Source organism: Drosophila simulans, chromosome 3L (genome assembly GCF_016746395.2).
Source record: "Drosophila simulans strain w501 chromosome 3L, Prin_Dsim_3.1, whole genome shotgun sequence".
Classification (NCBI taxonomy): Eukaryota; Metazoa; Arthropoda; class Insecta; order Diptera; family Drosophilidae; genus Drosophila; species Drosophila simulans.
The window spans coordinates 13,445,537-13,471,422 of NC_052522.2; the positions used below are offsets into that span (position 1 = coordinate 13,445,537).

General features: G+C 42.4%; 1 protein-coding gene across 14 annotated transcripts in view; it reads right to left on the reverse strand.

Moving 5' to 3' along the window:
* Positions 1-25,886, reverse strand: part of LOC6737975 (CUGBP Elav-like family member 4) — a 263,089-nt gene that overhangs the window by 125,975 nt on the left and 111,228 nt on the right. For 3 of the 14 annotated variants that reach the window (XM_039292974.2, XM_039292976.2, XM_039292967.2), the window contains exons 1-2: positions 5,295-5,758; positions 3,348-3,801 (exon numbers count right to left, since the gene is read on the reverse strand). The exons of 1 other annotated variant lie outside the window; for it this stretch is intronic. In XM_039292974.2, coding sequence (XP_039148908.1) covers positions 3,348-3,407 — 60 coding nt within the window. In that variant the 5' untranslated portion in view covers positions 3,408-3,801; positions 5,295-5,758. Of the gene's footprint in view, positions 1-3,347; positions 3,802-5,294; positions 5,762-25,886 lie in introns of those variants that run through there. 10 more of the 14 variants (XM_039292972.2, XM_039292979.2, XM_039292968.2 and 7 more) reach the window with 7 other exon arrangements.

A 25,886-nucleotide genomic window follows, 5' to 3' on the forward strand; every position in this document is an offset into this window, starting at 1 on the left:
GTAGTTTTTCCAGGGGGAAGTTTCTTTTAAGGAAAAAAGAAGAAATTATTGGAACACTGATTTTGATTCTATTCACAATTTACGCTGATTTGGTGACCATTTATCATACTAAACAATTATATTTTTTCTATTTGCTTATTTTGTACTTATTTCGATTTTATATCACAATGAGTAGAAGGAATTAATTTACTAATTCCATTTGCTGTTCCTAATCAATTTGAAGCACATTCCCGTAATGGAAATCGCCGTCCTAACCCTTCGGATATTGTCCTATGAAAATTTCATTGGCCAGCCAATTTTCGCTTCGTCGTTCTTAGCCGTGCCTTCGTGGTTAGTATTTATGATTATTAGGCTGGGCAATTTGCCGACTTAAGCAATTACCAGCAAGCCAACAAAAGGCGTTGGCGCTTTTCAATATTTATACGCCTGTCAGCCCCACTCCCATTTTCCTTTTGGCCCGTCTAATGGTATGTAAATGCTTGACGGCTTACAAAACACCGAGCCAAGCATAACAAAAGGCGACCACAACCCGTTATTATTATTGTTGCATACGTCAAGGCGTTCGCGCTGTGCGGTCTGTCTTGTTTTCCCTGCGACTTTTTGTTTCTTCTTCTGCTTTGTTTTCTCAAGTAATTTGCAGTGGCATGTAATTTAATACCGCTGCATGTGTGAGTGAGTGCTTGTGTGCGTGTATATCTGTGTGTATGTGTTAGCCACGTCGAGCTGTTGAATGCGGCCCCAGGTGGGCAATTGTGGGAGGGGCCGTCAAAAGGTAGGTATATTATGCCAGCGGCTGACAAGCCAGGGACTCCTTCGTTCGGACTCCCCAAGATTATTGGTTTCAAGGGTAAAATTATGAAATGAAGTGGAAAATTAAGTGTATGATTGTGCCAAGTGGCAAATGCCAAGAAAGCGCCGTCAAAGGCAGAGGAGATTACAAGTGGAACGGCATAGTCTCTGAAGGGCAATGATAAAAGGGTACTGATGAACTTAACTAAATGGAAAGGGATCAGCAAGGAAATAGGTATAACGAATATATAGATTTAAAAGAGTATTAAAGATGTAAAACCGTCTATTTTTTAACGTTTCTATAAAGGCCAATCTACTAAAATTAACTTTAAAGGAAACTTTTTGTTGGTGTCTTAGCGTGTGCTTTTATTATCAGTCCTTCAATGAAATCAGTCTACAACGATTGCCGTAGTTAGCTTTTCCAAAAGAAAACTAACTTGCGACCGAAGGATATAACTTCCAGCGGAAAGTTCGTGTCTCTGAGTCATGGCCCAAAATGCAAGAGCTCCCGCTCGAAATGAAATGAAAGCAAAGAAAAGGACCCCAAAAGAACTGTGTCAACGACTTTGCTCCACTTAACCATTTAACGAGCAAGTTAGCTAACACGTAATGCCAGCAAGAAAAACAACTACAACTGAGCAGCAACAAAAGGATGTGGAAAAAATTCAAAACAAGTGGCACAAAATATTGAACAACAATAGGATGGAGCAGGACAGAGAGCAGGCAGCGAAGCAACAGAGAACGCATGTGTCATCATTAGAATAGAAGGAGAGTAAGGATAACGCAGCGGAGTGGCGAAGGACTTTCGAACATCCCTGCCAAGGATGAAGGCAGACAGGACTTGCGGGCCGGAGAGCGGGCGACACTGGGAGGACAGGACGCGGGACGCACGCACAAAGGACAACAAAGAACGCCGGCGACGTCATCTAACGCAGCACGCACCACGCACCACCCAACCACCCGCACCACCCAACCACCCGCACCACCACCCTCCTCCTGCGGTGCGGTGCTGTGCAACCCCCATCTACATGTACGCCCGATCCTAGACAGCCACCACCATAAAAGTGAAATACACAATGAAATTTACGCAATATCCCCGAGTAACAGACTTTTCTGCGTTGGCGTTGTAATAAAATCAAAAAAATAGAGAATATATAGAATGGGGAATGGCGAATGGAGAATAAGGGAAAAGAGGGTGACAACTGGGGCAACATCAACAACAGCAACAACATATGATAAAGCAGTCAGCTGAAAGTGAAACAGATAGATAGATATGGTGGCCAAAGAGGGGACTGAATGTAGTTACTCAACGCAACAGAAATAAATGTAAATCCGATTAGAATTTAAGGTTTTTTTCCTTTTCGCAAATTCCACAAAGCTGGTTGACAACTTTGGGAGAATCACGAGACTGAAAGGCGAGTGAATGGAAAAGTTGATAAATCAATATGTAGGTTAAAGATGCGTCCATATGGTTAAAGACTAAAATCGGGTTGAAAATAGAAAGCCAGATAAAAGGATATCAGCTAAGCACAATAAAAATAAATCACAATCTACTATCGTGTTTGATTGGGAGATTTATGATTCTAATTACGGAAAAATTAACATTTCCCTTTCCTTAATTGACACGCTGTTCTATAATGAAATGCATAGAAATTCTTTTTCTATCCTTATTTGATATTGCCATAATTTGTAATTCCTTTGAAATTATTTATTTAATGAATATCTAAATATAATATCAAAAGTTAGGTCACTTTTAAAATGTAAGAACTGTTTTAACACTTTCCTTATTCAAATTATTTGAACTACCACTTCATATCCTTAAATGAGCAAACTTTTGAGAAATAAACACAATATCTTTACTTTACTATATAAGGTTTACAATTTTCCAATGAAGGTTCAATAATTTTTTTTGCAAACTCGACTGAAGCGATAAGAAACCAAAAACCACACAGTAACCGAATGTTTCACATTCATTTTCTTGTCCTTTAAATCAAATTTAATCTTTCATCGAATCGTAGTCTACTTTTTTGATTTTCACGCATTTCTTTTCTCTGAAGGACACGGAGCTCTTTAAGTCGGGACCAATGGACTCGTAACAAAGAAACGAGATGTTGGTCATTCCGTAGATTGCGGTGTGTTAATGGCCAAGAGACGCAGACAGTCGAAACGGGAGTCACATTGACCTACACACACAGACGCACTGATTTCGAATTTAGCGCAAAAAAATGTAACCGCATTCACCCATACACACGCACAAACGCACACTGTGACAGAGAGGACGACACACAGACACGGGGAATGATTAATTGTCAAAATATGTTGAGCAAAGCGAAAGGCACGGGAAAAAAGAGAGGAAAAGCGTCACAACAACATAATAAAAAGTGCGTTAGTGTGTGCGGCGATGTATGCATATGTATTTGTATTAAGTTGTCATTACGTGACTGCGGACAACAAGATTTATTATCATTTTGGGCCCCATCGACCGCCACCGCCCCGCAGCACTCCCCCCTCGTCCTGCGGTGTAAAAATTCATTTGGACTCTCGATTTGGATACTCACAGTAACTTGTTGAGCAAACTCAACCTTCGGCTGGCCGACCAATTCAATAATATGAACCATATGGAACGATTTGCTCTTGGACGTGGCGCCTTTGCGAGAAAAAATTGTTAACGATTTTCACCGATTCTGTTGGAAGCTTTTTGTATATCTTCCTCTGGAAATGACCGTTGTTTATTTGTCTAAGTTTTTTTTTTTTTTTGTAATTTGTATCTCTTGAGTAATTCTTTTGATTACTTTTAAGCACTTTTTGAAAGTTTCGTTTCTGTTTTTCACTTGAACTGTCTTCTCTGTACTGGTTACTTATTGATTTTAATGTATTTTCGTGTGGTTAGCCTTCAATAATGTGTGTATGGCTTAGTGTTTATAATAATTTATCTTATCTGTATTTTCCAGTATTTAAGCACACGCGTGTACTTCTCTATCTCTTTTTCTCTTCTCTCTCTTTTTCTCTGATCTAAAATCGAATTAGAATTTGTGTTTTGTGAATATTAGGTTGTGTTCACTGTAAGCATGGGTAATTGAATGATTTTCCAAGTACAGTTAGCTTGGAAAATTCTCTTGACTGTGAGTTTAATTGCTTGGAATTAAGGTGAACGCCGAGAATGGCAAGAAAATCTATCTGGGTAAATATTTATTGATGTATTTATTGTTTTTGGCAAAGCAAAATGATTTATGAATTTCATTCAGTGCACAGCCGTGCTTGTAAGAAGGTCAAAGTAGAAAATATGGAAATTTTCCAAAAAGGTGTAAATTATTTCAGAGGATTTTAAATTAGTTTAAAGTTCAAAGAAAAATTTGACAAACGTTTGCACAGTGCACAAATTGAATTTTCAAACACTTCACAAATTACCAATCGTATACTTTCAAGCACTTTAATAAAAATATTGAAAAAATATTCCAGCAAACATTTCACATCGACTTGCAATAAAAATGTAAAACTCTTCAAATGCATATCGACTTTTTTTGTCACTCCAGAAATGAAAACCACCTCTCATGAATATCAAAAATTAGTAGTGCGATTTACGACCATTCAACACTCATCGATGATCAAAATTATTTCGGTATTGGGCCAGAGAAAATAATTTACTGGGAATTTGGCCCGGTCTGTGCCACATCAAAGCGGCAGTAAAACATTTTAACCAACTGAAAAATTTCTACCAAATACTGAAATAGCAAATCGCAGGCCAAAGAAAGGAAAATCATGCTCTGCTGGCCAAAAATCATTAAGAGCAATGCATATTCAATTAACAGGGCCATATATATTGGCAGCTAGGCACTGGCACACAACTACACTTAAAATACAACAAAATATACAGCAAACAAAACAGATTTAGGCGAAAAATGGTTTCAATGGGATCGAGTAGAGTCCAGTGCTGGAGAATCGGAATCGAAATCGGAATCGGAATGCCATGGAGATGGAAACGAAATTATGGAATGCTCAAAATATTCAAATTCAATGTGAGAAACGTTTTCGGTGCTCCGCACTGCTTTGCTTTTGGCTTGGTTTGCTTTAGTTTGGTTGGCTTTTTGGGCCAAAATTTTAATTGAAAATGTTTTCGTGTGCTGCGAGCGTGAAACAATTTTCGTTCGTTTGTTTATCTGGGCAAATTGAAAAAATACATACATCGGGAATAAAACAGAGCGTGGAAATATTTCCAAAAAGTAAGCCCCAGCAAAGAGAGAATAAAACGAACAAAAAAAAAACAACCTGATCGGCAATTGAGTTTCCTCTCAGTGCCCAGTTCTGTTTGGAAATTTCGTTGTTTACAAATTGTTTCTAATTATTTCGGGTTTGTTTATCGTGGCAGTCGGTCTATTTCTGGAGCTAATGTTAATGATGCTGATGGAGAGATTTAACAGGAATCGAGTTCTAATGATTGGGAACTAGTTTGGAGCATAAGTTTTTGGATTCGGGGGGTGATCTTAGTGGTAATTGCCCTTGCTTACAGATTTAACAGTTATATATTTGAATTAGTTGTAGCTTGTTTTGTGTTATGGGATTGAGTAAACGAATTTTGTAAACTTTGCTTGCGATTTTTGTGGCGAATTTGATTTGATTAAATTGGCTGTTATATTTGTAATATATTTTTGAAGCGAATTGAAATTTTTAATTTTAATTGGTTGGTTTTCTTTGGTTTGGTTTGGTTTTTTGCTTTGTTTGGTTTGGTTTGGTTTAAATCTTCTTCATTGAATATTCGTTATTTGTATTATCGCTGCGTTTCAATATGCGTTTCTGAATTGAAGAACAAATGTCACACGACAGTCGACGAGAACTATACGAAATATTCCGACTTAACTACACAGAACTCAATATCATACTGAAAAAGGACGGCGCTTACAACGGCGTCCAGAGCCCCAAAGATCCGAACCGAACCCGAACAAGTCCCTCGTCCGAACCCGAATCGCACCGAACTTACGCCCACCCGACCAATTCGAACCAGCGAACGCAACAGCCCAACACGCCGGCAAAACAACAACGCGCTCACGTTCGAGGCGCAAAGCGGATGGGTGGTGGTGGGTGGTCCACCCCACGGTCGGTCGTTCGGCACATTTCCCGAGCGTTGCATCGAACATGTGTGCTGTCGAACTTGGCGCGGCGAGCGTTCATAGCCGAAGTTTCGTATGCTCTATCGGATCTGCTGGGGTTGTAACCTCGGGAGGGGGTGGCTGGCTTACTGCCACTGATAATGGCTCGCTTGTTGCTCGCGAGGCTTCAGCTTTGCTATCAGTTCTGATAGCGGAAACTATGGATCTCCAACGGGAAGCAACCCAATCGAACTAGAAGCTGCAATCGCCATACTTTCGGGCATATCAAACAAAACAGCAAACACACCGAATAGCGGCACTCCAGCTGAACAGGCTGGAAAACCCAACAAGGCCTAAAGGGAAAATCCCCGAACCGTCAGAATCGTGACTCGTGTTAGCCGATTCACGCGCAGGCGAGGCTCTCTCGCTAGCGCCCTCTCGCTCTCGCTCTCTTCAGGCCCCCGTTTCGTGGTCGGCGGGTGCGAGCGAGACGGCCAGTCGGTTAGTTTTGTGGCCCTAGATATGTAAGGTGTCTTGTGTAGTGGAGCGGAGTGCATCTGAGTGGGAGAGCGCGAGAGCCATGTGCCGGGCTTACTGGCTGGTTGTCTGCCCGCCGATTGTAGGGGGTATTCGTAGGGTACTCAAAGGGTGGACTGGGCGGGCGGTGGTGGGTGGCAGTGGGTTGCTAGCCAAGGGTGTTATGATGAGGCCGAACCGCGGCGAGCGGGCTGCAGATTCGCAAAAACATGTGCGTTTCACTGCCCCTCTGCGCTCGGTCGAGAACTCGACGAGAAGTTGTTTTTGCATTTTCTGTTTTGACTGGAAGTGCTCATCATTGCGATGATAATTTTCTGTTGAATATTTATGAAACACATGACTCACAATGTGATTAAGGCTGCCGCCTTGATGGCCCAAAAGGCGAACGAACACACATACAACGTGTGGCTGGAAAGCTACGCCAATAAGAGCAACGAAGAGAGTTCCCTAAGAGCGAGAGTCCTTGCTGAAGAGCGAATGGGTAGTACGCACCCACACAGGCACACACGCACGCCATTCACCGAAATGTTGGCAAATTCATCATCATGAGCTTGATGTTGATGACGACGCACGAAGACAGGAAGAAATTAATATGCGAAACGCAACAATTTTTGCCAACTACAACATCCACAAAATAACAACAACAACAACAGATGGAGAAACACTTTTTTAGTACGGCTGAGAGCCGGCAAAAATAACAGCAACAAGGAAAACATCTGCGAGGCATTGAATAATGCCAGCCAAGTTTTGGGGCGCGGCTTGTTGTGCTTTTTTCTCGGGGGTTTCCCCATATGGCCGAGACACACATTTGGCTTGTACTGCGAAACGGTTATGGCTGTGATTGATTTCCCAAGGCAATTTCTCAATGAGACCCCTTATGAAAATATAATTGGGCACGAATACCGATTACTGCCAGTAATCATGACTTTACAGCTGAAGGTGGTTTTAAGCAGTAAATGAATATGTTAAATATAAGTAAGAATGTCTTAATCTACTAATATTTAGCTTCTCAAAATTAGTTTATATATATATATAACTTTTGATGGAAGAGGACTAAGATGTGTTATGAAAGGTAACTGATTTAAACGCGCTTTCTTTTCAATTTGATCAATTTTGGATCTGTTGCTCATTGGTTTCGCCCGAAAGCCATCAATGCTGGCCAATTGCCGTTGGCCAGCTGCTTTAATCCGCCAGCTAATATGCCAAATCCATCAATAGTCAGCTCGATTTGGTCGAGTTCAGTTCGGCTGAGTTCAGTCAGTCATTCATTCAAGCTGCTAACAATCTCCGCCGTTGACAGACTCGGAAACCTAACAACCTGCCAAAGCAGCAATGAATGTCGTCTACTCAGTTGCCTGTCCATCTGGCCCGCTCCGCCCGCCGATCACCAGCCCCTGCCCTTTAGCACCGCACCACCCCACGTGTCACCGGCGCCACCCATCACCCATCCTCCACCCACCACCCCACGGCACTCCATTCAAGCGTTATTATTGTAGCTAGCTGTTATTCTTTTTCCCTGCTATTTTTGCTACGCGCTTTTTGCTCTCGGTTCTTTGTGCGTGGGTGTCTGTTTCTATCTCTCGATGTATTTGTGTGTCACTAGGATACGCAAAAGCATCACGCGCCACAGCCACCCACCCATTCCGCCCAATTCATCCATCCAGCAACCACTAGAGCAGTCGGAACCGGAGCTTCAGGACCCGTCAGGACCTCATCCTCGTCCTCATCCTCATCCACATCCCCCTCTGCCATTCCCCGGCGACCGTGGCCGCGTTGTCTTGGAGTTTTTCAATTTGATATGCTCGACCGATTTTCGCTCATTTCAAGCGCGGGACAACGTTGTCAGCATCGTCAGTCCGGCGCTGTTGTTATTGTTTCCTCGCGTTGCGCTTGTCGTCGCCAATTTATCGCATTTTTACTTTGATTTTGCGTTAATTTTTGGACAGCAACAGCCGCTCCTCCTCCTCCTCCCGAGAGGCTCTCTCTCGTTTTTCGGACAGCGTTTGCTGTGTATTTAGCGCTAAATGGTGTGTTGATATTTTCCTTCTTCTTATTGGAGCGCATTTTCCCATGCCCCCTGGCTCACAATCCAGCTGCCCCTGGAGGCAGTCAAGTGCGAAGGCATATAATCAGTGTCAAGATGGCGGCGATGATATGAAATCAATTTTACAAGCCGAGGAAGCTAGTTGATGGAATGCCAAGCGTAAAGCTGACAGAGAAATTCTCAGAAGTTCCACAGCTAAGTGTTGGCCAGAATAGATATGCGGTGAATCCATCAAGTACAGCCATGTTTTTGAGTTATTGAATTAAATCTGTCGGAATTAACTCTTCATAATAAAATGGTAGCTGTTGATACTCCCTTTAAGCGGAAAGATATAATCCTATTTAGTTCAACATTTCTTGGAATAACCCGAGATTAAATAATTGTTCGATAGGTAAAATGTAGGGCATACTGATGATGATGATTCTTATACAAAAATAATATTACAATCTTTCTACCATAAAAGTTTGTTTTCATCTTATGGAATAGAAACACTTTCAATAAATACAAGAAAACTGTTTTAATATGCACTAACTTGTTATTGCAAAAAGGAAATAAGGAAAATGTAACTTCTTCGAAAACGTGAAACTGAACTGAACGGCCATAATATCAGAGTTCTTAAGTCATTTTACGAATCAGTTATGAAACGGAAGGCAACTGGTTATGCGCTAAATACACTCAACTTATCGCCTTAAACATATTTTTAGTCGGCTATGCGGCGGAACTTTGCCGTATGACATTATTAAATCCTGAAATGGCAATAAATTCAATAAAACGAAAAATCACCAATGATTTTTCTGCCATTTACTTGGGCTTTATGCAGTTGGACATTATCTGACACTCCCACATACATATACACATAGCCACTTACATCGAGTCAATGTCATTTGGATTTTACATCTTCTATACGTACAACAAGTCGTTAGGCCGAGTCGGGCACTCAGCTCCAGAGCCATTGCCTTTATGCATCAACGAGCACACAAAAGTGGAGGAACCCTCCGCATCCGCATCCCCATCCGGATCCGCATCTCCTTGCCCCATCCACATGGTCGATATTTATGCGAAAATCAAGCGATAAATCTAAATTATATGCCAGTGCTAAAGCTAATGCCAGCAGAGCAGCCATGACGGGGCAGCCTTGGCTCCTGATCCCAGCCTGCTGCTCCAGCTCCCATTGCCCATGCTGGCACAAGGAGTATTATTATGATGATTAGGCATCCTTCGAATGGCCTAATTAAAAACGAAACGAGAGGCGATGCTGATAGATTTTGATTATCATATAATTAGGAGGAGACTCGTGTGCTCTGGGCCGCATTTGTCATCATCCATCAGGAGCGAAAAGGTCGCCGAACGGGATACTTTTCCAAATGCCTGTCAAAAGTTGGCCCCCGACGAACACTGAACCGAAACTGAATGTCCTGTCATACATGTCGCAAAATTTCATTACGTCTGTTACGTTCCTAGTGCTGTGTCGTCAAGTTTTCGTTACGCTGTCAGCCGGAGGCGAACGGGGTCAGAGGGCACCACATCCTCGGCATCAGCAGAAACTCTCTGCGGTCGAAAATTAATGAAAATTTCATAAACTGACGGGAGCCTATGTCAGTATGTGTAGATATGTATGTATGTGCATATCCGTGTATCTGTCTCAGCATCACCAGCAGAAGCAGAAGCAGAAGCAGCAGCAGAAGCAGCAGCAGAAGCCATCGCAGTGTTTGCGGTTTGCCATCATAACTTAATTAACAGCCGCACAGCCCAAGCGTTCTGTCCCGAAACCCTAGGCCAATATCAATCCCAACAGCCAGTCCAAACCAAACGAATCCAATCCCATCCAATCCAATCCGGTCCCAACCCCGTGACCTTATGTCCCCCGGAGCACTGATAGATACCGGGCATGATTCGCTGTCATCCCCTGCTTTGCATCTGACCCATCTAGGGCTGATCAAGTTATAAATAGTATTTCATATTTCACAACCGACGCTCGTCGACCCAAAGAACTATGTCAAAGTAGCATATGTTAGGCCAAGGGGGTGGTGTTGCTCAAAGGCCGGCCAGCCGGCAACCCTTTCGGCCCCTTGGGGCATCAGAAACTTAAGGGCGGCACCAGCCAGTCAGTCAGCCAGCCAGCCAGTTCAGTCGCCCAAACACGTACTCATAATAATATTTCACTTTGGTCCCACAGAGGAGGTTTCCGCTTCCCTCGCCGGTTTTCTGGTCTGGTCTGCGTTGATAAATTGGCGACAGGGTATAAATTAAGAAATTGTACACTAATTGCGTAAAAAACTTGCTGTAGCTGCATACTTTCAAGCGGTTTTTCAATGCCACCGCGGAAGCGGGAAGGATATGGAAAAGGATCGCAGGACGACGAGAGGGCGAAGGGCCCAAAGTGCGTGAAAGTGTTGCCGCATTGTAAAAAGTTTTATTTATCGATTTTGTTTTGCGACCCGCAGCAACCAAGTAGCCCCTTCCCATTACCACCCTACTCACACCACCCCCTATCGCCTCTTGCCCCATTTCAATTCCAATTTTATGTTGTATCAAAAATGGTTAAAGCATACATTTTGGCGTTTGGCAGCCACTGACTAAGTGGGTGGGGTCGACAGGGTGGCGCTGGAGGTGGGGTGCCCATCATCTGCGTGTTGCTGTTGCTTTTGAAGTTTGCACAACACAAAAACCGCAAAATCTAATTAACGGGGCGCTTGGTCTTGGTCTTGCCATTGTAGAGAAGGGGGCGGGGCAGCCGGAGGGGCGGCATTTGTGGGCGGAGGTAGTTTTGCGAGGTGGCGCGGTTAGCGCGGGTTTTCTTTTGCTGTTCCTGGCATTTGGCTTGGGGGCTTTTCCTTCCCGCTTTCTTCTTCATCTCGTAGCCGCTGGAACTGAAACTGAAAGAAACCAAAAGGGAAGCGGAGGAGCTGAGCACCGCTTTCCAGAGCCAAGCCAAGAATAAATCGAAAGTGTTTTCCGAGCAGGTGACAACCAACACTTTTGCCAACAACATGCCATCAAGCCACAGGATCGATGTCTTTCTTAATGGCGTGCGAGCTCCTTTGAATATCACCTTCAAGGATATTAAGTTTAAAGAGATATTCGGCAATCTTAACTTCACTCGGGTCGCAGGTATTTTGTGTAAATCGAAGGAGTATTGAAATCACAACAAATTGTTTGAAAAAGAGAAAAAACTTATATAGTTTATAAGTATACAATAGATATTGTAAGTTTCATCTACCTTTTTATTCAACTGAATAGAAATAGCAATTTGAGCTTTCAATTTGATTTGATTTACTCATAATGAGCAAAAAATAAAATTCTTAGAAATTGAAATAAATCATTTTTCACATGTATCTTCCAAGAAAAATACTTTTATATCTTTTTCTGAGAATAAAGTCTGTGCCTTAGACAATTTTCAATCAAAAAAGGTATTGCACAATAAACTCATGATTAATAAAACAATTTAAACTGTATAACTGTTTTGGTTACTTATTTACACCGTAGCCAACCCATCTACTTTGCCTTTTCCGTATTTTCGCATCCTTCGGCTACCATTTCTTTGCCATTAATCTCACTTGAACAGATTCGTCCTGCTGCTCGACAGCTGTGTCAACTTTAAGCATCATTTAAAGTATTTGGTTTGTTTGTCAATCTTGTTTTACATATTGCACGGAGTCGGGAGTCGGGCCCTCCTCCACTGCGACTCTATCTGGATTGACAGACCTCAGTTAGTGTCATCATAATCATTGTGTCATTAATATGTCTGACTGGCCACAGGACGCGTCGTCGTCGCTCCCGTCCTCGTCCTCATTCTCATTCTGGTTCTCGTTTTCGTCCTGTTCGCAGAGGTCCTGCCGCCACACTCCCCTTTCGATGTCGCATAATCTGCGGTTTGCTTTTTGTTGTGTTCATTTTGTGTTTGTCGCCTGTGCTCTCTCTTTCTCTGGCTCTGGCTCTGCTTCTGGTTCTTCGGGGAGCCAATCCATTGAATTATATGGATTTTTGCCTGAATAAAATATATATAACCGAGCATGTGTGCTTGTGTGGGTGGTTCACCCTAGCCCAACATTTCCGTATTTTTATTTGTCTTGTCTGCGCTCTCGCTCGCACCGATTGCGAGCTACGGTCTCCTCCGGTCTTGTGTGCGTTTTGTTTTGCTTTTCCTTTTGGCCATATATCGCAGCATTCGGCCCTGTGATTGACGTTGCCTTAGCTACCCGGCTACTGAGATGCCGATCCCTTGGCCCCAACCCCAACCCCCGCCAGCGGACATCCCTACATCCCCGAAAAAGTGAGGCCAAATCATCTGGGCGGCAACCAAAGCCTCAGCCAAACATTCACATTTCATTTTGCCCTTCGTCTGCCTTACAATGTGTGTGTGAGTTTTCCGCTCACACAGATATATCGCTATATAGAATGCGGATGTGTGTGCGAAAAGTACTCCTAGGCCCTTATATAAGTACGTGCCCCGCTTCCTTGCCCGATTTCCTATCCCTATCCGTGTTCTGCTATCTCTCCATGCATTTTGACATACTTATGTCGTTTCATGTTTTTGCTGATTTTGCAAAAAAAAGAAATAAAGAGAAATGGAGGAAAATCAAAGAAAAAAGGAAATTGTACAAAAAATCAAAGTTTGTTTCCCTTTGTTCGCTTTTAATGTTTGTTGCTGGCCCGCCGCCTCTCTTCGCGTGGCAAACGCTCTTAGGAAAATGCCTGGAAAAGTGTGCGGAAAAATGCGCATGTGTTGTAGCCATGGCAGTGAATTCGCCGCAACTTGAAGGGATTCTGTTGCGGCGAATTGGTTTCAAGAGGAGTGTTTTCATTCGAATTTCCCTCGTTAATCTAAAGTTCAAAAGTGACTTTAGTAGCTGATCGAGGCAGAAATTAAGATCTATTGCTTTGACATAATTATTAGTTTGAGCAATCAAAATTAATTATTTTGGTTTGTTTAGAGTTAAACATTAGTTTGAGGGAAATTTCCCCTTATCATTTCGGCTTGACTTTACCCCTGCTGGAATGTTCCTTGCTACCCCTCCATTTCGCACTGCTTTTACTTTGCTTTGCAACCCAAATCGTTCTTATCAGTTGGCCCAAAAAGATATTGGCTAGTGGGTTATTTTTGCGGGGAGGACGGCGACTCATGAATATTTCACAGACGGAAAACGAGAACAATTAAACGAACAATTGCACGCACTAGCGCGCATTTCACTTGGCTGTTTGAAAGTTGGAAGTACTTTGGGCCTCTATTAATAGATCGTTTTTTGTGTACTGCTGCCTTGGTTTGTTTACACCAGAAAACGAAGGCGCAGATGGGCGGGTAACCGGAGCGGGGAACGTGCCGCAAAAGGAGGCGGCTAGCTAATTATTCTAATCAGCGGCAGTGGCAGTGGCAGGCAATTGAACTGCTGTTGACCCCAGATGGAAACGAGGGAGTGAAACTCAAAGACACCGAGATGCACCATATGGTTGCGGTTGCAGCTGAAGTAGCGAGTGGGAATGTATCTGGCAGATACTTTTAGCATACAAATCACAACAACGTCACAACAAATTGCCAGTATTTTGTGTAACAAAGTTGTGGCCTGTCATTTTTGAAGTTTTTCCCTCCCGCATCTATTTATCTCTTTTTTTTGTTGGCATGTGTATGTTTGCTGGCAGGTAGCCCAAGAAGAACGAAGCGTGAAATTTGTTGAACAAAACGTGAAATGAGCCATGAGATGGGTTAAAAACACAACGAAATCTATGAGCAGGGCATCCCGACCACATAAATTACTTACAGATCACTTTTTGTGGGTCAGCACCTTTTTGGCTTTTAAATTCGTTTTTAATGCACTCGAAATTGTGAGCTGGAGCAATTTAATGCTTCTGTGATATCCATCGGAAAACAGACGATACACATGGTAGACATTTATCAACCCACTCTAAATAATATCCAATCAAATTAGCCACGAAATCCTTTTTGGTGAGCAGTAATTAAGCGAATCTGTCACACGAAATTCAATATTTTGCAACTAAATATTTGATTATGGAATGCGATATACCCAACATACACCTGCCCAGGTCACGAACAAGGATGCAAACAGAAAAAAATCAGTGCAAATAACAAATGACCAAACAAACCCAAACGGAGGTGGATTCCGCTTTGCAAGGGGCAACAAATCATCATCCGACGATGCGTCACGTCAATAACGAACGCAGTTGAAAAATTGTTAAAATTGAATTACAGTTGCAAAACGCTGAATCCTGAAAGAGCAAACACAGTCACGCCCCCTGCCGCCCACCCACACACTCACACAAACACACACACACACACCGCACATGCAGAGAGGTGGAAAAAAGTCAACGCATATGAAAAACGACAGGAGGCGGAGAAGTACCCGCTTTTTTTGGAGGGGCGGACTGGGGCTGGATGAGAGTCAAATCTGCATATCCTTCAGCAAATAGACAACAAATTGCAATGTGATATACAGTTGAGTTGATGGCCGCGTTGTCCTTGGCTCCCTGCTGCTGTTGGACAGCGGTGAAAATTGATAAAATGATATTGATGAATTGCACATGGCAATGAAACCGGTTGGCAAACTGCACATCCTTCGCCCAGCGGCGGAGGAGCACCAGGAATCGCCATCGCATCAGGCTGCGTGATGATGAAAAATTAGCTTCTGCCCTTGCATTCCCGATGGCTTCTCGGTTGGATGCGTGAGTGCGCAAATAGTTAGCGCCTCCAGCCGAGCCCATTCGATTTTCCGGGCGAAGTGAGCAAGATTAATGAAGGGACTGCGTTCCTGCGTGGGCGTGAAAAGGAATGGCATCGGGGAGCAGGTAGGGGCCGGTCCAATTAGAAATTGAGATGGCAGCAAAAGATGGCCAGTTTCCATCGAAGGAGCATCCTACGCCCATTTATGGCATACATTTGTCCACGCCAAAGGATCTTTAGCTGCCATAACTGCACCCTATATCAAATGTCCATATAAATCAGGAACTATGGTTTGGTTGGCATTTCTGAGAATTGTTTTAGGAAAGCAATAATACTTTTTTTAACAACAAATATACCCATTTTGTTGCCACTTTACTAAAGTCCTTAAAGTAAATACTGAGCAACTGTTGATTTCTCTATTATTCAGTTTTCCTCGCCGTTCCCAGCATTCGATTTATAGGCCTTTTCATTACTTCCGAGACTTTATCCATCTCGAGCATTTTAGCATTCATTTGAATTTATTGCCATTTCCATTTCATTTGGCCGACGCAGCGGCCACAGCATTTCATATTATAGTTTCCTTCATCACATTTCTTTTCGGCGATGGAGGAAGTGAGTGGGCGGCAAAGGATATTTTTCACCTGGACAACCGCATGGGGATGGCGTGGAAGGAGGTGGAAATGGTGGAATTGGTGGAGCGGTGTCTGCCCTTCGTGCCACAAAAATTTATAAGCGCCTTGCGCCAGTTTGCGATGGTTTTTGTTGTTATTTAAGGGAAAACCCCAAACGCAATTCTTGTAGTTGCTATAAATAAAACAAAAGCACACACACACACACTCCTTTTGCCCGCTGTGTGTTCGGTTTATATAAACTTAGATAACAAACAGCTTGGTTATTTATTTTTCTTAATATTAACGTCAACATTCAGCGCACATGTTGCACGCATAGAGCTCCACCTCCCACTACCCCTCCTCACTCAACTGCTTTGGCCCAGACGCAGACATAGATAAAGTCATTTACACACACTCGCACACTCACACACACTCGCAGACAGATGGAGAGACTGCGACTGTTGTAATATTTGTTGCCATCTTACAGGCGATGGGCAGTGGGTGGCTTAGGGTGGTGGCTGGTAGCGAGGTGTGCAACTAAATCACATCAACAACATTGCTAAAATTTATAACTGTGTGCCCGGTAAAAAGGGGGAGTGGCAATACGCGCGTGCGACTGAGTTTTGTATGTGTGTGTGTGTGCGTGGGTATTTATGTTGGCTTCTTCTATCCACTTAGCCTTGGTTATTTTGACTTTATTAAGCCAAAACACGTTGCATAGCTGCTAAGCACGCGCAGATAAATATAAACAAAAGAGTCAAATCGGCTGGATCCTGAAGAAAGGTGTATTGTGGTAGATGAAGAGAAAAATAACTAATACTGGACACAGTGTGTAGCATATTTAAAACAAGTTTAAATTCAGACGAGTAAGTAATATAGCCCCTATGTTATATATATCTTTTGTTCTTGCATTTTTTCTGGAAGTTTAAGTTTAAGTTTTTTTTTGTTTAAGTTTAGTTTAACCTTTACATATCTGCATAATAGCTTTTGGCTTTTTCCTGCCACAAATAATACGTTATTTAATGCTCAGCAATCTGCTCAATATTCTGCGGCAAGTGAATACAGAACGAAGAGAAGTATTGAAAAACATGTAACTAAACGGAGGACAATGCCTTTGATTAGTCCTGCCGCATTAGCAACTCACAACATTCCTACTCATACAATGATGAAACTTCTTGACGTACTGTCAAATATTTGTTGCAACAGAATCAAAAATAGGGAATGCACTGCTGAGGCCCGTTCGGAAAAACCTCCTTTGTCAACACCTCAGGAAAATTCTAGCACTCTTGCAGCTTGAGTGAACTTGCAGAGCGAACTATTTGACAAGTGTTAATCAATCAAACGCAAAGTGAAGTCTGGATGGGATGTATGTATGACAGCAGGCAAAACCTTTTTAATAATATTTTCCAACCCAGCCACCCCAAATCGCCCTCGACCCTCGACCACTTAGTCAGTCAGTCAAGATGGGTTGTCAGAGGTAGGAAGATAAAAATGAAGGAAAAACAAATGTAGAAGGCCAGAAATCAGATTATAGGTTTATTCACCACTATGGTTGACTACACTGCCTAAAAAAGATGAATAAATAACTTGAAAATTCACTAACTCAATGCTTTACACATTGAATTTCAAAGATATTTAGCCAGTCAGTTAACGAATTTTTCTCAATTAAACAAAGATTTCCCAGAATTTCCCAGCGCACACTCCCCGAATTCGGTTAGAGTATAAAAGTTGAAAAAAATTGGACATCAGAGCATAAGACACGCACTCACCAGGGATTTGAGTGGACTGAGGAACCCTCGGATCTGTGCGGACTGGTCAAAATGGGATAAGATGGGCGAGTTTACCTTAAGCTCGAGACTTTCGGGGTCTAAGAAATTGCCAAATTTAATAAACTTAAAAGGGTGCGCATGTAAGGATGTCTGGCTCTGACACATACACCCATGCACGCCCACTCATACGCACAGTCATGTAATCAGCAACAACTTGAGTTGTCAATAAAATTGTGATTTCTTAGGACAGGAAATGAGGCAGCAAGGGGAAGGATGAGCGGAAAACAGATTATTATATTGTTTGGGCAGCCATAAAAACTGTAGCCGAATACCCAACTGCCAGCCCGGGCTTTAAAGAGCCTTTTTGCACCTGTAGTCCGTGGCAGGGAAATGGTTTAAAAATTTATAGTAATGCGCCTATGGCTAGGCAACACATTGCTGTTAGCAGATGGCACACACACACACACATTTGAGCATGGTGGGGGCTACAGGATAATAAAGGAAATTGCTGGGCAATTTTGTGGCTCCAAAAGCCTCGGTGTGTCTAATAAAACTAAGTGGGAGCCATCGCGTTCGCCGATAAACGAAAATTGATATTTAATGGGCGTTCTTTCATTCCCAAATTGACATTAAATTCAACTGAAATCCGAGCAAGATTTAGCTGGCCTTCATCCCCACGCCCCCTTAAGTTACGGCCCCACCAGGCATCCAAAGTTCATTATGCGCCCGAGCAGGCCTCAAGATATCAGCCCCAGTTTTGGGCTCATCCTGGCTCACATTCCTTCATGTCAAAGTCAAAGGACTTCGGCGGAGTCGCGCGTGGCAAACCATGTAAATCAATCAGTTCGGCGTGCCTTCCTCAAAGGCATTGCTTATATAAGAGTTCTCAGCGAGGTCCTTCCTCCCAACAGCCCACCCACCAACAATGATGTATTGATGAATGTCGTGCATCATTGATGTAGAAAATGTTTTAATGTTATTATTGGCCCAGTGCCATGGGGTTTGGCTGCCATAGCCCGCGTCTGCCTGCTGGTGACAGTTGAGTTTTATTGAGTTTTATTTGCTCAAGGATTGTGCAACAGGCTGGGCGCAGAAACTGAGTCAAGGAAATCTGTCTGCCAGATAATGTATGGAGTATTTTAAGAGAAGGTATGGTATTGAAACCCTTCTCGGAATAAGTAAAAGAAACTAGGTTTAGTATTTTAGATTTATCAAAAAGATGTACAGCATCGTATCTCGATATACCATAGTTACAGTTTCGGGTTCTGTTTAGAAACTTCTAAACACTTTTAAAGCCATAAGGAAAGCGAATGCAGCTGATCTGCATTCGAAATCTAAACATTTCCATTCCCTGTCTAAAAATAAAACTCTCTCCCTGCCGCACCTTCTCCACAACCCCTGAGCACCCGTACCGAGCAACAAAGTCCGCTTCCCATCCTCGGATTTTCCTTTTCCATACGGCAAACAGGAGTCTTAAGTGTGCTTTCTCAGCTCCATGGCTCCCTTTTTCCCACCTCACTTTCTTTATCTGCGCCCACTCGCATTTTCGGGTGCGTGCTGGAAAAGTTTTTGCCATCTCCTTTTCGGTTGGGAAAAAAGTTTGTTGCTCCTCAAACAGGGCTCACAACAAGAGCGGCGAAACACAATGAGAAATATTGATACTGAAATATAAAATGTACCCTGGTCGAGGGTGGGATGGGCTCTAAAAGGTAGCCCAAATACAAATATGAAAATCTACGAAAAGGAAAAAGTGCGGGGGTGGGCCCAGAAAGACACTCATGTGGACACTTTGACACACAAATTTACAAGTTTGTTGCTACTTTCTGCTGGATCCCCAAATACAAAAGCGCTTGAAAGCGATTTCTCCTTCGAGCCACCCTCCTCCAATCCACCAATTTGGAACTTCTCCCGTGTTTGCCGAGACCAAAAGTATTGATGAACAGTTGTTTGTTGCTGTCGCAGGGAATGGCGGCAACTTATTAGAAAGTTCACACACACACACAGTCACAATCAGGGATATCTGCGTGCGTGTGTGCGTGAAAAGTCAATAAAATAAACGTTCTATGTTTGGGGGCAAAGAAAGTAAGAGGCTTTTCCTGGAGAAAGGCGAGTGTAATAGGGAGAGGGGAAGGACACACCAAAAATAGGCTACACATTATGCATACATATCAAAGTTTCTTACTGTCAAAGGAATGCGTCCTTAAAATACCCTAACATTCGGAGAAGCACCGAATACCCTAAGGTATTGATCCACAAGAAAGTTTTTGGCAAAGTATTTGATCATTAGCAATCTTATTAAATTAGATTTATATGTAAAACATATAAATGTTTAAAATGATTATAATGCCAGTTGATGGATCAGAAATTTTAATACATTTCTAGACCAAGTAATTTACACATCTTTCATCGTTTGAGATATATAATTTATCCAGGATTTTACTTTCATACATAGGATAATCGTATGTTTGCTGTCTTTATCCCAATCGATCATAATTTTATAAGATTTTTCTTGCTCTGTATCTAAGAGCATCTAACCTCTCGCTTGACACACACCCCATATTCCATTCCAACAATCGCCACTCATTTTTCGCAGTTTTTACCAAAGTTGCCTCCTTCGGTTGTCGCTGCTGTTGTTGGTGTTGTTAACTTTCTGCAGTAAATGGTATTTATGTTGGTTTAGTAAACTTTGACGATAACGCTGAATGGTTCAAGAGCCGGCTGCAGGATCCGGGATCCTGGAAAGGACGATTGGCGGGCCGGCAGCAGCAGCAGCCCGTCTGTGCATCGAACGTTGTTGCGTTGACGACCTCAACAACATCATGTAGAATTACGAGTATTTGAAAAGTTTTACAAGTAATTTATTTAGGCGCAAGTTTTTGAGACTCTCCCAGTTCCCACTCGCTGGCGGTCAGACCGTGAAAATATGAAGAAAAAAAATGAAATGGAATGGAAAGAGACAGGAAAAGGATGTGGAGCCAGGGGATGATGGCACATCGACAGCTTCAGCCCCAAAAGCATGTGTTGCGGTTATGAGCAAACAAATATAAAAGTATCCCGCCGAAATAGCTTACAAGTACATCAAATTTTCATAAATTAGGCATGCATAAATAAGGCAGAGCCGGCAAAACTTTTTCCGTTTGGCTTCCGATTTTGCTGGCCCTCATCGAAACGAGGTCGTGTCATGAGCTGGCGAAAATTATGTAACGCATAATAATTCATCGGAAAATGGAAGGGAGTGCGGCTGCTGTGTCTGTGCAAATTGCAGCAAATTTGTGCCGAAACATAGTGAAATATGTCCGCTCATCATCGCGGAGGTCGGGACCCCGTCTCATTATGAGCATATAGAAAAACTATAATGAAAAGGACCGCCAACAGCTGGCCCGGGAACGAATGAAGATGTCAGGGAAAAGTTTCCCTAATGAAATGCTTGAGTACTGGACGTAGATGGATGGACAAATGGCTCCCTCGGCCAAGTTGATTTGAGTGCTTGAAGTTCAACCGAGAGGGCAAATGAAATGTCAAGGCATAAGCACTGAGAGAGGTGTAAGCGATTATTAGATGTTTGACATGTGGCAGAAGTGGGTGGTGCCTTGGAAAATTGCCCATTCCACGCACGAGGAGTTGCCCGTGTCAGCCTTGGGCACTTTTTTGTTTGTCCGGCAAGAGCAGTGAAATTTAATGAAACTAAAACCAAGAAACCCTTCGTCGAAAGCTAGATAGCCTTGGTCATAAGTAAATAAACAGCTCGCACTCACACACACATGTCGGGAATCCTGTCATGTCCTGCTTTCGCTCATATTAATTACAATCCATGTGAGCAGGCCTTGGGCAACAACAGAAGGAAGCGCTCGGCAAATTCCTCATCTCAGCTCAAAGTAATTAAAATTAAATCTCAAACTAATTATTATTGAACTTGGGCTGGCAGGACTTATACCGTATATGTATGTATGAACGTACGTGTCCGTATCGGTACAACTGCGTTTGTGTGGCTTTCCCTGCGGTCATTTTCCGAGAGCTCAATCAAACGAAAATTCGTCAAGGTTAGCAGAGGGTTGGCCTTAAAGCCAGTAGCTATTAAAGAGGCAACACTGTATCTGCTATCATTTAGGAGAATATCAGTTGCTTTGGGGGTTTTTAATGTGGTTTTCTAGACAATCAATACTATTTTTAACGTTTCATTTTAATATTTTGTATATCTCTAAGTGATTATTTGATTAAGAGTTCCGCTTTAAATTTATGAAGAATTCGCCAAGCTTTAGATAAGTTTGGTCTATATTTCTGGCCTAATTCTTAGCTATTAAACAGTTAATCTAATATTTAGTTATAGTTAAGCCTTATTTGCTTGCGCTACACTAATTAAAACAACAACTGGGTTTTAATGAAACATAGTTAAAATAAATGCGATGCAGAGGAGCAGTGAAATCGTAACAATTCATACTGATATCACATCGAAACAATGAAATCTGATTGGAAACATAAACATACGACAGGAGCTGCAGTGAAAGGAGAAGATAAATTGTGAGCTCACACTAAAAAGTCACGCATGCAGTCATTTTCTGTTTATTTATTTTTATTTCGGAACTTTTCACACTCGAACAAACCGAAAGCCAAAAAAGTTATGCTCTACAAGCTGCAAACAAAATATGAAATGTATTTTTCGGCAGACGGGAGTAGAGGACTAAATGCATTTAATTTCTGTTTATTAATACGCTTGGCTAGCGGAAAAAGCATTTACATTTTTGTTGATACACCGTAGAAGTAGATAAAATCGTGGGGCCAGCAAAGTATGCTAATGAGAGTAACCAGTAAATAGTGTTCCAAAAAGTAAAAACACTAAATCCCATGAAAAACTAGCCACTCAGAGCTTTATTTTACAGAACTGAGGGATAATAACTTATTATGGATAGAATGTTATTTGAAAAAAAAGCTCTTAATTGAAGTGCTAATTTACACAGAGGTAAAAAGAGATCATTTTTTTGTTGGAGATCCTTTTAGAGAACTATCTAGAGAAGTATTTCCTGGAACGCTCCACCATTTTGTAGGCCCCACCCGCACTTTCATGTGCTAATGCATTTGTCAATAATTAAGTAAAGTTGCATACAATGTAAACATTCCTCACTAATTGTTGTTTCTGCCGGCGCTACGTTTGTTTTTATTATTTTAGCATAATATTTTTGCTGCCAAGTGGAACATTTTCCTACTTTTTATCTGCCCTTTTGTAACTGATGTTGTGACGCTGTATTTGAGTTTATATAGCGTAGAAAATGTTTATTTATTAAGCACACACATAAATTTGTATTATAAGCGCTGACTAAATCAACAGGGCATTTTTGGTAAATGGGTTCCGGGTGGGTTTCCACGAATATCCTGGAGTGGTTGTTTCCTGGCTGTTTACGTAATTGGAGGGCCTTGGTCGAAGTTAATTGTTCCGCTGCCAAATATTTACAGGTGGGATTTTCTAATTGGACTCGAATGACAGATAACTATCGCATATCCGGCCAGTGCTGAACTTTCCACTGCATTTCCATCGATAACTTTCGATTCGGCGACCAAAGAGCTTATAGTCGCGAACCGCAACTTTTTTCGATCCAATTTGCCTGGCTTTCTCCGGCCGTCCAACCCATTCTAATTAAGCCCCAATTGGATTGGCCAGCGACTATCGCATTACCGAACTTTCCGCCAGATCCGAAGTTACTCCTCCTGCATGTGCGGTCGCAATCACCGCGATGACAGTTTCCGTACCCATCGTGGGTTTTCGTTTCCGTTTTGCGACTCCGCCGTGGGCAACCTTCCTTTTGTTCCGCGGCCTCTGACAAATTTTACATATTAGGGCCACCAACGCGCTTTGCATTTATAAAAAAAAAACGAAGAAAAATGAAAAGCGAAACAAAGCGGGTAAAAAAAGGATTTTTGCCGAGCGAAAGGTGGACGTGTTGACGACTCCCATTTTTCCAAGCCGTTTGCTCATGAAAGGGCTCTGGAGGGAAAAAGAAAAGCCGGTGGTAAGAAATCAGTTGAAAGCTTTGAGCGGCATTAATTGGATTTCAATCTGCATGGAAAGGGCCTTGGGGGGCGGGACGATTGGGTTTTGGGTTGTCGCGCTTAATGAGAGGAGGAAATTTTTCAAGCGACGCGGCAAATGTTTCAATTTTGTTGAAAGAACCTTTTTCGCCTGCTTGCCTCCGGTAAGTATTTGACACATAAGCCGCCATTTTGTTTGCGGGCTTAGATATTATGTGCAACCTATATACCAAAGATACCCTGTATAAACAGAAGGATATTGCCTAAAAACAAACATTAAATCTAAGTATCCTGCTAATGATATCTGTAGCATTCTGAAATCTTAACATATGGTCTATTTTACAAAATAATTTAGCATATTTTTAGCTTATGTTCATTTATGTTATTTATTTTACTTAGTGACCTAAGTGATATCCTAAATCATTGGGTATAACCTATTTGCTTCGATTTCTTAATAATACAATTATTTCTTTGCTGATAAGGGTAATATTTGAAGTCGAGTATTTTTACCACAAACATTAATTGTTCTATGCGTTTGACAGTTTCGCCACGTTGGCGCATTAATTTCGCTAATTTTGACAGGTTCTTGGGGGTTGAGTTGGCTTGGTTTCTTTCGAGTTTTCTTCGATTTCGGCTTGCCACGGATTTCCATGTAATTTATTTTTAATTTCCCCCCATTCAGGCACTTTTTACGAAGAGAGCGCCGTAATTACGCGTCTAATGAGACAACAAAGCAAGGTCACGGTTGGTCAAAGTTGGAGGAAAGGGTTTCCAAAGATTAGAAAAGAAACGAAGGAAAAGTGTCACCAATTTGCATAATTGCACCGATTTTTCTTCGCCGCTGGCACTGTGTTCTCCATCGTCGTCGCCCTTTTAATTGACAAAATCGTTGATTAATTGCTTTTGACCGCACTGCCAGGCTCAATTAGTCGGCCAGCGAGTTCATTTGCCGTACAACTATGGACATGTGCGAGATCGAAGCTCTGCCCTTCTTTTTAATTGTCTATGACATTTATGGTTGACAGCAGGTCGTCACAACCCACCAGCAAACACCTACTCCCATCGCCCGGGCATTTTCATTTTGACCAATTTGGTTAATGGCCATAATATTTGTTTAGTCAAAGCAAACACAACAACAAGTCCGGATAATGACTTCGGCCATAAAAAAACGCGGCCCATAAAAATAATGCATAAATAAGAGCAAATAAATGACAGCATGTAGAAAAAACGGCTGGGGGTGGGTGGAAAATAGAAGCTCAAGCCTTGTTCTATATGAGACGGCCATAAACAAAACAAATGTTTTCTTGGCCTGGAAAAGTGGTGGCTTGCGAGGGAAAAGGACCGGGACAAGGCGGAGTGATTCAGCCACAATGAATGTCAAATTTGTGTGGCTTATTAATTGTTCTTTGCATTTGGTTCGCTTCTAATTAAGACAAAATGTTCTGTCCCATTGTCATTTTTTGTACTTCTTTATAGAGCCGACTAACGAGCGTTGGCATTGGGGCAAATTAACGCACTGACAAACAAATAAGGAGCTTCGAAAATTGGAACCAGTAGCCCCACTCCCAAACCCAAATCCAAACCCATACCCATACTCATACCCATACCCACTTCTCCCCATGGCCATTCACCGCAAAAAAAGCTGTGTACAAACACGATTCGCTGCACAGATCGCGTTGGCCATTCTAATGACTTCCACTGGGCAGTTTGTAATTACGCATTATTCAAATTACAAATTTGCAGCAACAACAAGGACACTCGGCTGGAGGTTTAGCTGGAAATTTAAACTCTAAACAGGCGCAAAAACAGACGGCGGACCACAAAAATCGGGTCAACTCAAATGACAAATGTCCTGGGCCAAAAAAGGATGAGGTGGTGGGTCACAGAAATGTGCATTTCACCCAAACTCGAACTGCCGGTGAACAATATGTTTAAATGCTGTGCTGTATTCACTGCTCTGCTTTTCGGTTTGACTTTCAAAATGTCAAATACATTAAACGTGCATTTGCGTTGGGGTTAGTTGCGATTTGGTGGCACAACCGGCCACAAAGGGGTAACGGGTGTGTGGTGCTGGTGGCAAGCAGATCGAAAGAGTCGTTTAGAGTCCCTGACAGTTGAAATTTACCTTTTGGCCATAATGACATCACGTACACAAAAGGTGTGTGTGCCTTCGGAGGGGGTCCGCCCAGCTGCCCCCATTTTGCTCCTGTTTTGCGAGTCCATATGCTATTTGTTGCATACTTTTGGGCAGCAATAGGTGGGTGGGTGGCCAGCAGGATGCGAAAGGACAGCGTGTGTGCGCTTTTGCGGCTTACAGGCCGAAAGCCGAGTGCCGTGGCTAATGCGAATCCGAAAATG